The 16500-nt window shown below is 32.9% G+C and overlaps 1 protein-coding gene across 1 annotated transcript; it reads left to right on the top strand.

The window, feature by feature from the left end:
• Positions 1 to 35: 35 nt before the first annotated feature.
• Positions 36 to 9855, top strand: LOC149426009 (uncharacterized). The gene is made up of 2 exons (XM_089644073.1): positions 36 to 413; positions 6093 to 9855. Exons 1-2 carry the CDS (start codon positions 36 to 38, stop codon positions 6909 to 6911), a joined length of 1197 nt encoding a protein of 398 aa, XP_089500199.1. The 3' UTR covers positions 6912 to 9855.
• The last annotated feature ends 6645 nt before the right edge of the window (positions 9856 to 16500 follow it).

Below are 16500 nucleotides of genomic sequence, written 5' to 3'. Positions count from 1 at the left end.
TAGAGACAATAATTGCTAATTTTAATGGTGGAGGAATGTCTCCAATGAATTTGAAGTGTGAAGAAAGCTCAGTTTATTGGGATGTTGAATTATACAATGACCCAATTTTTGATAAATTTGACGGGAAATTTGAAGCACCCGAGGATGCAAACGAATACTTCATGACATTAACCGAGACGGAAAAAGATGAAAACTATTGTATTGGTAGTGCTGCTACTTATGAAGTTCCTGATGATGATTGTCTTCTGAAATTATTAGTGTACACCAGCAATGAAGATAAAGACACAAGCGTATTCAGTTGGGTAGCAATTGATACGGAAGATAACGAGTTGGAACCAGATGAAGATTTAATTGATGATGGCAAAACCTGGACCGACTCGGTCATAAAGTTGACAAAGGATTCCAAATATAACGTAAATAAATAATTTATTTTAAATAATATAGATGTATAGTATGTCACTCCCGGTTATAAAAACTAGCACAAACACGTGATGTATGAATTCTGCACAAATCAGTTAAAACTGTAAAAACGATTTTATATTTTTTTTGTTCATAAAATTACATTACAGTTATGCATTTTATGGCTTGTCTGAATTTTTCGCACAATCAGTTCTAATTTTGAAAATTAATCTTTTATTCGAAGCAAAATTTGAGTTAATTTAATACAAGTCCTTATTATTTCATATTCTAGCTTGGCGGATGAAATAATACAAAAAATTTATCCACTGTAAATATGCTTTTTTTAATGAATAAATATAAATTTAAAAAAGATTTACGCAGGACGCAGACAGCTGAAATTAGTATTTTTGTAGATATGATGATGATTTTTCTTTCAAAAAGTCCTATCTACCATATATTTTACGAGTTACAGTTACATGCACTGAAACATTGCTTTAAATGGCTTTGGCTATGTTTGGTGTTTGGTTATAGCCATATCTTCCTCTTCCTCGTCTCCCCCCCCCACTAGCCTAATAACATACCACAATTGGGGATGCCATAGTCTCACTGGTTCCATACGGTTTGGAGCAGTTGGGACTCTTCTGCGGATTCACATTTAAAAATATATAAATTTGCATGGAAATGACACCAAAAAAATGTATTGAATATAAAAATTGTTTTACTGTGAAAAAGAGTAAGCACATTTGTAAAGCTCATTACACACGGTGAAAACAATTTATATTTATATTAGGTACGCCATATCTCATGATATTGCTCACCCTGCAATTCCCTTATCCATCGGATCACAGTAATATATTACACATTTATATATTCACGGTAGTATAATATACCACCAGTTAAAAACCCGCTTTGCGTTATTATAATATACTATATTCACGGGGTTTTTGCTGCTAGGCCCTGCGGGCGTCACATATTTGGGCTTCGCTCAGTTTAAGTGATACTAACAACAGTAAACCTATAATAACCCAACCTAACCTAACCTAACCTATAATTTTATTTTACATATAAGTACATGTACATTTTATTACACATATAAGTGCATGTCAGATTAGAGATTTTTTGGCTAATTATACAATCCACGAAGCGTTTCTAGCTTCCGATTGTTTTTCATGTTTTTTTTATTGGGTTGGCAGTGCGTACACTTCCTACGAACAAACGCGTACTATGCGCGAGCTTTGTATCGGTGTTCTGTCAAAATGGTGCGAAATTATTATTTATTTAAATTATATTAAATATCAATATTTTTTAAAATTGTAAATGCAAAGAGTTGGTGTTTATTGTCATTAAGTTGAATCAAATGATTGTTTTATTTTCGTATTAAAATGTGTAGTTTGGTAGTTTGAATAGATGAAATTCGCTGTTATGCCGCCAGAGGTGCGCTCTGTCGGCCAATAGGGAAACTACGCCAGCGGCCGGTAAAGAAGGGATTGACATTTTCAAGGAACAAATGTGTGATAATTTGCGCGAACGCTATGCGGAATTTACCCGAAACATAAGATTTGAATTTGACCAATCAGAGGGCTGAAACCGTTCAGACGTTGGCGTATTAATACTATCAGATATTTGCATTTGGTCGTGGCCTATCAAGATTTGCACTCATTCATTACCGGATACAAAAAAGTTAAATTCAAATAGGTTTATTAAAAAAATAGCAATTAGTATTCGATTCCCGAAAAAACTAGGGTAAAAAGTAGCTCCCAACCTTTATACCCTACTTTCATCTATTCCTTCTTCCCGATCCTTGAAAAATATCATTATGTCTTTTATGACTAACTGACGTGGATTGGCCTATTTCAGCATTGGTAGTGTATGAGAGGTTTTAAATTGTTCCATGATATTTCATCAAAATTAAAATTCAATACACATTTAAAAAGTGATATAGAGTCATTAAAAGTGATGAAACAGAAACTAGGTTTAATAGTTATCTGTGTAACCTATTTAAAATAGTTTTTGTTTCATCACTTTTCATGACTTTATATCACTTTTTATAGGTGTGTTGAATTGTCATTTTGATGAGATACCCGGTCACCGTTTTAAATATATCGAAAAGTTCTGCATATATATTTTCAATTCGGTGAATTCGCGCTAGTAGGGTTTGATATGAATAGTTGGTGCTAACAGTTGAAGACAGTCCGTGTAGTTATTCAGTAAGTTTATAAGTATAAAAATATTACAGATATAAGTTTTAGATCAGGCATTAATGTTTTATATCAGATATCAATCACAGGTTGTCTTAACTTGTACAGAATATTATTGGTTTGATAAAAAATAAAGCAAATACATATAACATTCTTTGTGTGTAAAGTGCTTGAATGGGGTGACAAATTACGCTATAAGTTCAAAGCGATTTATATAACGTATTGCTCGCCATACAAACCTGTCCCACCTAAAAACATGGTGTGTTTTATGTATGGGTATGGCCACGATATGCGCTGTGATATGCTAGCCAGGCTATATTCGAAAATTATGCGACAATCTCTCCTACCTACGGCGGGAGAAGGGGTCGGAACAAATGACGGAGCGCCGTAATTACGCGGCTGTCATCTGTCAAAGTGACAGATCCCATACAAAGAAATGATATTCCGTGGCAGTCCCCCAATTGATATGAACCCCTCTCATGAGGATGATTATAGCGTAATGTGTCAGCCCAACATATAATATGCACGTCATGTCACGCCCACTTTATGCGCGCATAAAATAGCGTAATGTGTCAATGGTTTATTGGGAATGACAGGGAGGCCGTCTTCATAGAAATCTTAAATTTTGGGTTTTAAGCCTAAATACCTTATAAAAAAAATTTTTAATCCAAAGTATTGCAAGTATCTAGTACATTAGTTCTATTATAAAATATAGGCCATTAAAGAATTTCATTTGTCATGATTTACGGCAACTATTATTTGTGAGTTAATTAATGATGATTATTTAAAAAAATATACTTTGGTGCGTTTGCTTTACTTATATGATGAAATAAAAATGAATATGAATTTTTAAAAAAACATTTTGCTGGGCGTAAATTTAAATACACAAATAACCGATTTACGATGAAACACAATTTTTGGGATATAAATTAAAATGTCTACCCAAACAACACCATTTTTATCAAGTTATTTTTTAATTTTTTTTTCATTGCATTAACTCTGTAAATATCTAGGTATTATATTTTTTTAATAAATTAAATTAACTACTAAATTAAATTTCAATGTTGTATCTAAAATCACGCAAAATCAAATTCTTTAATGGCCTATATTTCAATATTTTAAATACAAATAATTAAAATAGCACGTAGTATTCATTTCCTAAATCTTTGGATAAAAACGAATATTTTTCAGTTTGCTTGGGTATAATGGCCTCAAATACAAAGTTTTGTATGAATAAGGCCACACAGCCGTTGCTCTTAATGCGTTGAAGTATTTTAAATGTTCCTACAAAATATCAGTTTTTGCCGACTGTTAGCTATGACGTATAATTATGCCGCCAGACGAAAGCCAATATAGATTTTTCTACTAAAATATTTACGAAACGCTAAAACGTCACGTAAAAAACAAAACAGAATTCATACCTAATAATATATAAGTGCCCAATAAACAACAAGTACAGACCATTTAAATGGTGACCGGATAACTCATCAAAATGATAATTCATCACATCTTTAAAAAGTTTTAAAAAGTCATGGAAAGTGATGAAACAAAAACTTTATTAACTGGGTTAATTAGGTTAGGTTTAATTTTTTTTTCAAAGTTTCTAATGATTTTATATCACTTTTCAAAAGTGTGTTGAATTGTCATTGTGTTGATTTATCATGGAACCATTAATAATACCTCCAACTTCTGACATTTCCCATACGTTCTGATGGCAACATCTTACACCAGCGCCTCCTAGCGTCGTGAGTTGTGAAAATACTTCACTGGAGTTGGACGCATAGTTCATTTTATAGAGTATTTAATATAACTGATATGTTTCTGTATCATGTTTGTGAAACATTAAGTTTTTATCGAACTGATGTTATTATTGGTATGTTATTTACATATGTATATTGTATGTAAATTTATTCTGATTTTTCTGTTTCAAATTTTCGATGTCCCTGCATACCCAATTTCTACCGATTTATAACAAGTTTCTCATTAACTCTTTATTTTTTCAAATGCCAAAATATATATTTATCTTATTTTTTAAGATAGAATCTATACATATGTTATGCCGAAACGTTACTTATATGAAATTCCCTCGATAGAAAAAAAATCGCAAATTAGGCTCCGAAAATTATTAAAAACAGGATTTTTGCTCTATTTCAAAAGAGTCGTTTTTTATTAAATATTTTCGCCATTTTAGCTGAATTACTATCGTTTTTTTTTTAATATTAGCGCGCTCCCTCTAACATTCGTATTTATATATCTCCCTTTGAAACCATCTTTGAACGCTTACTACGGGGCCCTAAGTGCAGTTTTAACATAAAATAATTACGTTGTTTATATTAAGATTAATCACTTTGTAAATAGATGTTTCGTGGGAAATTTACATCACTTAATTCATCTAGAAAAAATAAAAAGTAAATATTCACATTATTTTCTTGCTATTATTTTATAGTTAACCTGGATATTCTTATAAATTTAATTTTCCAATTGCACTTAACACATATGTGCCCAAGGCCATCGATATTGTCTTCAATGATAATCACAGTATTTATTCTTCAATTCCCAGAATTCATCGACTTGCAAATGAATTTCGTATTGACGAATTCGTGGGTTAAGCAATTAATTTCATTACTGATTTTATCTGATAATAATTAACTTAATTTTCTTATCTCTTATACAGGGTATATCAGGACGTATCTGACAGACTTCAAACAGTTAATTTCAAGTGTAGCTAAACTTCATTTTTCTGGCTGCGAATGAATTATTACTTTTGGATATTTTTTACAACCCTGTTTTAGTGAAACATTACCTCAAGGGCGCAGTAATAATAAAATGTTTAAAGAGAGTGATAAATTTGTTCCGGCAGCACCGTAAAGACAAGACGTAGTTCGTACCACGTAACCCAAGGGTGTGTCCAGTATCCAGTAGCGACGTGTTTTTTTATTTAAAAAAAACGTCACTGTACAGCAATATGCCTGCTACATTTTTCTGAGGTCTAGGACGGACGATCGATAAGGCTCTATGTCAATACGATAATAACTAAATCCGTCTTCTATGGTAATTTAGCGATATTTGCGAACACGGTCAGAATATGATTCCGATAGTAGACAAAAGCCGCTGCTTTTAGCGCGTCCTCCAAGGTGTCGGATAAGCTGTCAACATGCACAACTTTTTGAGTCATGTCTTTCGTTATGCAAAATAACTGGCTTATTAATGAATGGATGTGAACTAACTAAGCTCTAAGAATCGAAAGAAATGGTATACACGATCCATAGACCTTAATTCATCTAAGACGTGATCAATTGATTCCGTTAGTAAATCCCTTCCTACAGCCCCTACCTTAACCCAAAGCTGCCCAACAGGATGACGATATAATTCCCCTATCTTTTATCTTTAAACTGAACAGACAAGGGCGCTCCTGTGAAGTGTCACTTAAAAAAATGTATTTCTGATATACCTCCTCATTGGCAAAAAACTTATTTTACTTTCTATTTCTTGCAGATACACCTTCGATACAAAACAAGTGCGGATAGTAAGGAAAACAAAGCATTTTTTGCAATAGACAAAATTGTTCTAACATGTCCAGACACTACAACTACTGGTGAAACAACGACAGCAACCACACCAACTAGTACTGAAAAGACGACAGAATCCACAACAATTACTGAAACAACGACAGTAACCATACCAACTATTGCTGAAACGACGACAGAACTCACAACAAGTATTGAAACAACAACAGAAACCACACCAACTAATGCTGAAACGACGTCAGAACCCACAACAATTACTGAAACAACGACAGTAACCATACCAACTATTGCTGAAACGACGACAGAACTCACAACAAGTATTGAAACAACAACAGAAACCACACCAACTAATGCTGAAACGACGTCAGAACCCACAACAATTACTGAAACAACGACAGTAACCATACCAACTAGTGCTAAAACGACGGCAGAACTCACAACAAGTATTGAAACAACAACAGAAACCACACCAACTAATGCTGAAACGACGTCAGAACCCACAACAAGTACTGATGAAACGACAGATTCCACAACAACTATCGACCCAGTAATCACACCAGAATCCGATGAATGGAAAATCATTGCCATTGTTTTTATTACAATCAGTAGCTGTTTCATAGTTTTCACATTTTTCTTAACATATTTCTACTTTTCCAAAAAGCCAACGAAAGAAGCAAATAGTATAAAAGATACCGAAAGTGTAGAGACTAGTATACCTAGGCTCGCGCCAAAAAAGGCACCGGGAAATTACGGTGGATCAGTGTATGACATGAGTAACAATTATTAGGATTATATTTCGTTGGATCAGTATATGACATGAGCAACAACCATTAGAATTACGTTTAGGTTGATCAGAGTATGACATGAGTATCAACCATTAGGATTATATTTCGTTGGATCAGAGTATGACATGAGTAACAACCATTAGGATTATTTTTGTTGGATCAGGGTATGACATGAGCAACAACCATTTGGATTATATTTCATTGGATCAGTATATGACATGAGCAACAATCATTAGAATTACGTTTCGGTGGATCATAGTATTACATGAGTAACAACTATTAGGGTTACATTTTGGGGCACATTAGCTTTTAAAATTGCGTAATTTTTTTTTCAAAACTATGTATTTTACCTAATCTATAATTTATCATCAACTCTCAGTTCTTTGCGGGGTTTCGAGATGTTGTTGGGAGATTCAATTTTGAATGGACTCAAGATTTCTCAAAAAATTTGCGATAGTAATTGGATGATTTGTCTAGCGCCGTTTTTGTCAAAAACCACCTCAAAGATGCTGTACAAATAAATAATGTATTTCTACAATTCTTTATCTTATTACTTACAATAGACTAGAAAAACTAGTATCAACTTATAGCATTAATACAAAACTATATATTTATGTACAATTCATTTGATCAATGAACGTGATGCTGCGTTTGAATGTACATATATTATTATTTATTTATATTATATATATATAGGCAAATAATATACAGGACCGTGCATTGCCATTTTTATACCTATTTTGGCTGTTTAAATGTAAATCTATGGTAATTCGGGATAATTCCCATAGGTTCTTTGTTTTAACCACCGTTAATGGAAAAGCATGGCAATTGTTTTTATTACAATCAGTTGCTCTTTCATATTTTTCACATTTTTCTTGGCATGTTTCTACTTTTCCAGGAAGCCAACGAAAGTAGCAAATAACATAAAAGACACCGAAACTGCAGAGACCAGTATACCTAGACTCATGCGGAGAGCTCTGTATAATCTTAAAGGCGTCATCTTAATCTGAGCACAGCCACCCCAAATGATGATACCGTATGCTAATATGGATTGGCAGATAACATAATATACTGATTTAAGTATTGTAGGATTAAGGATATTTCTAATAGTTAGAAATACATAAGATAGCTTGAGAATGCGGGGAGTTAGGCTGACTATGTGCTGATCCCAACGTGGATGTTGATCAATCACGACTCCCAGATATTTTATATTGGTGACCTGCGCCATATTCGGGCAATTACAGGAAGAATCAAATCTTGGACTGGAGTGAATTATTATTTTTTATTGTTAGTAGGTTGGGTAGTAGAGGACAGACTGAAGGTTATAAACAAAAATTTTCCAGCATTGAGAGTAAAGAGATTGTCATCAAACCAATTCTTTAAAAGACCTATGTCTAATAATATATATTCTAAAACATTAATATCAGGAGACATAGACTGTGTGTACGCAAATCTGAATGTATATACTTAAACTAAGATCAAATGAATCATGTGTACTTGAAAAACAATTAGATATTTTTTGTAAAAATTATTAGTTAACATTTTATTTCCTTTAGCCTGATTGCAAATTTTAGCTGTAAAATTTTGTCATGATCAGTATATTTACACTGTATAATTGTTTTGTAATCTTTTTTTATATTTTTATTCTGTATTTATTATGTACTTGTAAGGAAAATAAATAACTTCCTAAGCAGTCAGCAGTTTTGGTATGATCAAAACGACAACTGATTTTAATACGAGTGTGGTCAGAATAATTATGGATCTATTTCACCAAAATAGATCCTGAGATATTTAGGCCTAGAGTTGAAAACCGTTTGGTAGATGTTTTTATTTACACATAACCTAATCTAATTGAATTTAGTTTGAAAAATTAGTAATTTAAGGCCTCATTAATATTGTAATAGATTTACCTGCCCACGTTCAACAAATTTTGATTATTGGTATGAAAACGTTAGGATTTATATTAAGAAAAAATATTATTAAAAACCTTGTATCGTTAAAAATCATACAACGGTTTTAAATGCCCCTAGTTTTAAGCCTAATAGAACATCACTCATAGTTTGATCGCCGGTCTACAAAATGCGTAATGAACAAAAAATTCAAAGAATATTTCTGCTCTTTACATATTTAGAAAACAGACAAAAATAAAGGACCTAAAATTTTATCGAGATTTATTTTTGAGGTAGTATGCCGTTTTGCGTTATCTCCTTCTTTAGTCAACGTTTCGGACAACATTACATTCTCCATTGTCAGGGCAGATGTGTAATCGATATGGTAAAGTGTGGGTTCATGTATATATATGTGATACCGTATTGTTCACTCCAATCCTCTAAGAGCTGGTGTTACAAAATAATTTAAAGTGGTTTTCTATCTTTAGTTTTGGTGTAGACCTTAATTACCGGATACCAAAAATGTTTGAGCGCAGCCCTGTCGTCTGTTTAGGGTCTTCCAAAGACTTCGGGAACAAATCCAAAGTAATGGCTGGATTCAAATATTCAGCAATTGCCGATTTGTCAAGGCCAAGTTTACATGCTCGAAAGTGTTTTGATACCATTTTGGGGATCGTCCGTTCTGTATGGCATAGTCTAATAGCCTAAATTCTCGAGAGGAGACTTGGTTTTTGCAGGCCTCAGCACTTATATATTTATATTTTATATCACTTATATATTTTTATCTTCGTTTCTAAGACAGTCTTGATGCTTTCTTTTCTAAGTATTTTCACAATTCTGTCAGTCAAATTGTGAACATAAGGCAAGAATGCGCAGCCTTTTGGCTCTTTTTCAAGTCTTCGTTTGGGGTAAATTTGGCTGTTATGATTTTTTCACATTTGTATTATTACTATCGACAATTTAGAGGACATTGGCAGATAATATATTTATTTTCATAATGAATTTATTTTTATTAACTCTTGTGTATTTATTACCTTTTTATTTATTTTTTCTTTTAGAGATGTACTTTATTTTATGTGAAATCAGAAATAAGAAAAATAAATAAATAAAAATAAAAAGTGTTGAATTCAATCAATTGTCAACAATTCCCACAATTCTCCAAAAAAAAATGTCCTCGTTTATTTAAATGATCATTAGACATTGTTCCGTTCCTTCTCACCTTTTTAAAATTCATGAGATTGACTCCTCAGATTGTACATTCTGTAGTCTAGAAGCGAGAACTATAGAATACATATTTTTAGCTGTCCCTCTCTAAACAAATATCCGCTATTCTATCAAGGCTTATTTAAAATTGGTTTTCGTTCCTTTCTTCTAAGTCTGAATTGGTCCCCAATATTCCATATAATTTTGAATTTTGCCAATTTAAACAAAACGAAATTGAGAGAAAGAAAGAGAGAGTACGAAATATAAATATAGTGCAATATAGCTGAGAATGAGGAATACTTCGAGCAGGTGGATGAGTTTGTGTATTTAGGAAGTATGTTCTAGAGAGATGGGAAGGCTGACAGAGATATTGAAAGAAGGGTAAATGCAGGTTACTCATTTAATGGAGGACTTTAGGAATTGAGGAATGAATGAGGAATTTAGTACCTACCCTGATGTATGGAAGTGAGGCATGGAACTGACAGAGAAATGATGAAAGTAGACGGAATGCTGTTTAAATGAGATCCCTGAGGCGCATGTGTGGTAAAACCATGTATGATCGTGTGAGAAATTTGGAGACCCGCAAAGAGTGCAAGGCTAATGTTAGCGTAATGAGTAAGATTACAAAAGGGACACTTAGACGTTTTGGGCATGTAGGGCGAATAAGCGAAGAAAGGAGTGTAAGAAGAATACATGATGCGAATGCTAATGGTAGCAGAAGTCTCGGACGCCCGAGGATGACATGGCACGATCAAGTGAATAAGATACTCGAGTCGGGCCATGTCAAGAGTCTGAATAATAGAAGAGTATGTATTAGACGATGTATGAATGTGAATGAGGCAAGAAGTGTGCACAAATACCGTTTTTTTTAAATGTACGTCCTCTCTGCCTACTCCTGCGGGGAAACGGCGTGATGGTTAGTTAGTTAGTTAGAATTTATAAATTTACCTTCCCTCTCTCCACAATAAATAGTAAAACGCCAGTGAAAACCGGAAACATTTGTTCGTTAAATTCACTATTATTGTGAAAAAATTCGTCATTAAAATGTTCAAAAAATTCATAGCACGAAAAACATGTTTTAGTGAATTAATCATAATATATGCGGCTTCATAATTATCAGCATCTCCCTTACTATTGTCATATAATATATGCGGCTTCATCAGCTTCAGTCTCTCCCGATCTGGCACGCCACGCAGTTGGTGGACAAGCACATTCTGAACACACCTCACCCGAAGAACCCGGGCACCTCTGCTAAATTACTAAATTAAACGAACCACTTGGAGTGACCCATGGCAGAGGTGTAGGTTTTTCAATAAATGGTTCCCGGGGCGGCGGTAACCAAACCCGCCTCCTAAATGTTTTTATAAAAAATTTATTTTGTTTCAAAATTATCAAAGTCATACCATTTTGAGGTAGGTAGTGCACTATTTTCATGTAACATTGCAAAAAGTGGAACATATTTTTAATATAAAATTTTTGCAGATAAAATATAAATTAAATTTTTATTTATTTATTTATTTAATAAGTATTATTTCTCTTACTGCTAAGGGTAGGCTTCAAAAAATCATAATGTGCTCTTTCATATTGCATTTAATTATTTTTAGAAAAAAAACCTTTTTGTAAGCTATGCTTTCAAATATTAAAATAAATTATTTGTTTGAGCTCATATATATATATAAGCAATATGAATATAAATAAAAGTTTTGTCCGTTTGGTGTACACACTCAATTTTTTCAAGAGAAGCATACAAATTCAATATTGTACATTATATAGTAGCGGTAATTCAATCCATCTTTAAATAATGAACGAGAATCTGTTTATTTTTATGAATTATCTGAATATTTTTTAATTGTTTGTTTGGGGGTTGTACAAGTTCATACGTTATATGAATAATGACCGCATAAAAACGGACAAAATCGATTCTTTCAAGAAACGAATACAAATAATATATTGATGACTCAATCCAAAATTGGATCTGAATTCGTTTCTTGTTATTATGCGTAAGAACATTTTTTTCATATTCCACATGTACGCCCGCCAACAAACAATTCTGTACAACGTGCAAAAATGTTTTTGTAACATATTTAAATTTGCGCCATCTATGAGAGCGAAGATTATGAATTTTCGTACGTTTTATATAATAATTTTGAAAATAACATCAATAATAATAATGGATACTGAAAATATTAAAAACGAAAAATACAAAGGAAATAAATAAAGGATTAGGTTGCGATCTAATCCAAAACCTCCTAGATCACAAGGCCGGGACACTCATTCAAAGCAGCCTCCTAACTTGAATGGGATTTTACAAATTTTTTCGTTATAATTTATTTTTTTAAATTTTTATTTTAACATCTTAGAATGTTTTGATTCATTTAAAAAATTAAGAAAAATACATTTTCTGTAGTTTCCCATAAAAGTTAGGAGGCTGATTTGATTCAGTGTCCCGGCCTTACGATCTAGTAGGTTTTGCCCAATCTCAAACTCCCAAATATAATATTCCCAAGAGTAACTTCTATGCCGATTAAACTACAAAGACCTTTTTGACTTTTGTCACTTTTAGAAATAAAAAAATTATTTTTCTGAAAGTGCATATTTTCCGTACGTGCATATTTGTTATAACTACAAACTACCGCACTCTGTTGAAGAAAGTAAGAATTATTTTTTTACACTGTCGTACATTATTGATAAGAGAAAAATGAAATCAAATGCTTACGAAAAAAATAATAGTGGTACCTGTAATTAATACAAAGTGTGATTTCTATTTATGATTATGACTTTTTATGAAAATTAATTTATTGATCGCACAAACGATTTTTCCAGGTTTTGCGATCACCAATCTATTCTATTCAATTCAATTCAATTCAATTCAACTGGTGTCATATGTCTGTGCCGCTTGGAGAAAAATGAGTATGGATGATTTAATAAAATACTGTTAGAAATTTGACTGCATGCCCACTTTCTAATAAAATACCAGTCTTTCGACCACCATAACACGGGCATGTGCCTAGCATGGTTGTCGAAAAATCCTCAATGCTTGTAACAAACAATGAATAAAGAAACTTAAAAAAAAAAAATCAGAATACATCTGAATCCGTGTTTACGCTGGTGGCCTTGTCCTAATAAATAATACGTCCTAATAAATTATCAGAAAAACGAATAATTTGACCAGATTCTTAATATTTTTTTTTCTTTTATTTTATTATTTTTTAAATAATTTAAATTTTTTATACTTTATATAGCAAATGATTTCACCGTTTTTCAACAGATGTCACTCATCTCTCTACAATACATTCATATAATCAAAATAATGTCAGTTGCCAGATATTTTTCTCATCGTGATTTGCCGTATGGTTAAAAATCCTGTGATCAGTGGCGGCTTTTCTTAAAAGGTCATTTGGAGAATGACCTCCCAAAAATATGCTGCAATAGTATTAATATGTATAATAAAAACGGTTCAACAAACTACCCGATTATTAATTTAGTTTTTATTCGTGCAGATTCGTACATTTTTCGATTTGTTCCAGTTCCATCTAGCGTCCATCTAGAGAAGCTATTGCATGTCGTAGCATGGGTCACTTTAAATTTTGTCTCAAACCAATCTCCTTTCTAACTGTATCATACTTCGAATAAGAACACTAACATTGTCTTCATTTTTTCACCGCACATTTTTATTGGCAACTATCTTTATGTGTGATCGCAAGATTCAACCCGAACTAAATGCAATCCAGACAGCGTCTTTTTTTTTAGATAAACCTATCTTATTTTTTTATTTTTAATGTGCGACATCTGTTGACTTTTCTGCAAGTCTAGAATGAATATTTATTTTTCGGAATAACTGTATTGAGTAAAACCTCAAATTGTAATATTTAAATATTGAAGACAATATTAGTGATTTCTAAACGAAAATCTGAAACAGAAAAATCAAAAAAGGAAACGGTCACATCAGTTAAAAGTGACCGAGGGGAATAGGGTCCCGCTAGCTCAGTCGGTAGAGCACTTTCCCGGAAATTTCCTTTTTTTCTTTGCTATAGAAACAAAGGAGGTAAACACTATCATGTCTGACGTGTGCTTAGTACATACAAAAAACATTTTTAAGGAGTTATCGGAATGACCGCGGTGAGATAGATATACCTACGACCTAGGATCATTAAGTTATCGCTACGTAGTCATTTAAAATCATGTGTTTTTGGTTTGAAAATTTGGTCGCCTAGAAATGTTTCAGATGCTTTAATTAAATAACGCGAGTAGAATACATCCTGGTCTAAAACAATCGAGTATTTTTTAGAAAAATCTTTTTATAAGCCCAGAAAAATAATAATGTATAGGCCTTTGAAAACTGCTTTAAAGTTCAAAATCTCCTGCTTTCGAACCCATTTTCGGTTATTGTTTTATTGTATAATGTGGAAAAATAAGTTATTTATAAAATGATCGAAAAACATTTAAATATTTGTGCCTGAACAACCACAAAATAAAATAAAAGTTTTTGGCCATGTTTTTTTCTTGCATAAATCAAAACAGGTTGATGGTGTGAGGCGGGAATTTAAGCCTTATCGCCATCTACGTAAGGTGTGTTATTGATAGCGGCTCGATTCAAAATATTACACTACGTAGTGCATCGCTTTTAGAGGGAGATGTGAAAAAATGTCAGTCTAAATTTTATTGTGTGTTAAACGATAGCCATCTTCAACTTGAATATTAGTTAGCGATATTATTCATTTGTCATTTTGATGTATTTGCATGGAATAATTTAAAATGTCAACTTCTGTTTACACCGTATTGAAAGAATTCGCAAACAATTCATTGAATCATTCCAAACTTATTCATTTAAAGTGACAATTAGTTTATGTTACAAGAGAGAAAAATAAAGAGGTTAAAAACGATATTTTAAAACGAAAAGTTATATTTTTTGTCATTAGTTTTGCGGGTGCAATAAAATTTTTGAAGGCCAGAAGAACAAATTTTGTCGGAACTTAAAAGAATAAAGATTGTCGTGGAAATAAACTTACTGTTCGAGTTTTATCATCTTCATGAGTTCTTGAATAGTAAGTACCGCATGACCTAGACTCTTTTTCGGCGTTTTGGAAACGTCAAACAGAAACCTCCAGGATAAGGTATCCTGGCAATGACTTTCTTCAGTTTTTATAATGAGGAATAATTCGCTATGATATTAGAGGATTTTGATTCCACACTAAAAACGGCAGGTTTAGGTGGTTACTGGTTAGTGGCCTAGCCGAAGGCCAATCCTCGCCTGGATTACAAAATCACGGCGGACCCGAAAGCCATGATAGTTATAGGTTTGAACGACTACATATATTTTGTCACGCCTTCATAACCTAGTTGGTTTGCGTCATAAATTTTACGAAAATACAATGACTTTCTAGGTTCGTATGGTAATATCCTAGAATTGGTAAGTATTGCAGCAGTGGAACGAAACTGTTCCACCTGGAGAGGGTTTGGATTCGTACTTTGGTGTCCCTGTTTACGTTCAATTTCCAAAGTTCCTGGAGAATCCTTTTTGCAGTAAAGATTACAGGAGACAGAAACCACCCTAGCAGTTCGTATATCCGTGCAAGGGTTGACGATATATCCCGCTTCGAATATACTGCCGAAGTTGGTATGGAGATGTGATAAGAAAAATAATCCACTTCAGGATTCCAATACACGCCCACATTAAAAAATTGCTGTTGATATTCAGAATCACGCTCGGGTACAGCTGTATATCCTAATCCATTTAATGGAATCTTATATTTCCTGACAGATAATCCTAGCATTTTGGCACAACTCCGCGTGATAAGAGAACTGTCGATGTCAATGATAATACGTATAGGTAAGTATACATATACCACCCTAAATACTCAATTATTATATTCTCAATTATAGGGAGGTATTAATTAACAGTTTGGAACATGTTTTATATACTTACCCTTATGCAGATAATTTTAAATACCATACTGTTGTACACCGTCATTATAGGGTTGTAATAAAAAATCCCACTTCGAATTCTGAGAGAAGCCCAAAATCCCATGGAGATGAGGCATGCATCATTTAATAATTAAAAAATAAAAGGTCAGGTATGCACCGAACTTTTTTACATGTAAACAATAGCCGTACCCAAAAGAACATTGGACGCTTTGTTCACATTTTCGTTTGACCTTGAAGTCATCGCAGTCAATGACGTGCTTGTCATTGTTTCACTCCTTGAGGGTGTTTTCAAAATGTCACAGAATTGTGTCACTTGATACAGCTTTTACTGATTGATTATGATTGACGTTCACCAAATCTATATAATTTATGACATTTAAAGCAGCGATTTCATTGTTTCATCCGATCTTTCCTTACAACAGGAGACATTTCTAGAAATTTTTCACACTTATATATTGCGTGATTTTCATGATTATAGCACATAAATCTGAGCTGGGATTTGTAGCTACTAAATATTTTCCCGGAATCGACGCTTTTTGTTTCGGTATATGTGTAGCAAGTTGGGTTTATGAAA

This window comes from Hesperophylax consimilis, chromosome 2 (genome assembly GCF_061612785.1).
Source record: "Hesperophylax consimilis isolate HC1 chromosome 2, BYU_Hcon_1.0, whole genome shotgun sequence".
Lineage (NCBI taxonomy): Eukaryota > Metazoa > Arthropoda > Insecta > Trichoptera > Limnephilidae > Hesperophylax > Hesperophylax consimilis.
This window is presented reverse-complemented; position numbering and strand designations above follow the sequence as displayed.

Coding starts and splice junctions, on each gene's coding strand:
- LOC149426009 (XM_089644073.1), top strand. CDS start 36: ATGTCTCCAATGAATTTGAAGTGTGAAGAAAGCTCAGTTTATTGGGAT. Junction 414..6,092: donor CAAAGGATTCCAAATATAAC/GTAAATAAATAA, acceptor TATTTCTTGCAG/ATACACCTTCGATACAAAAC.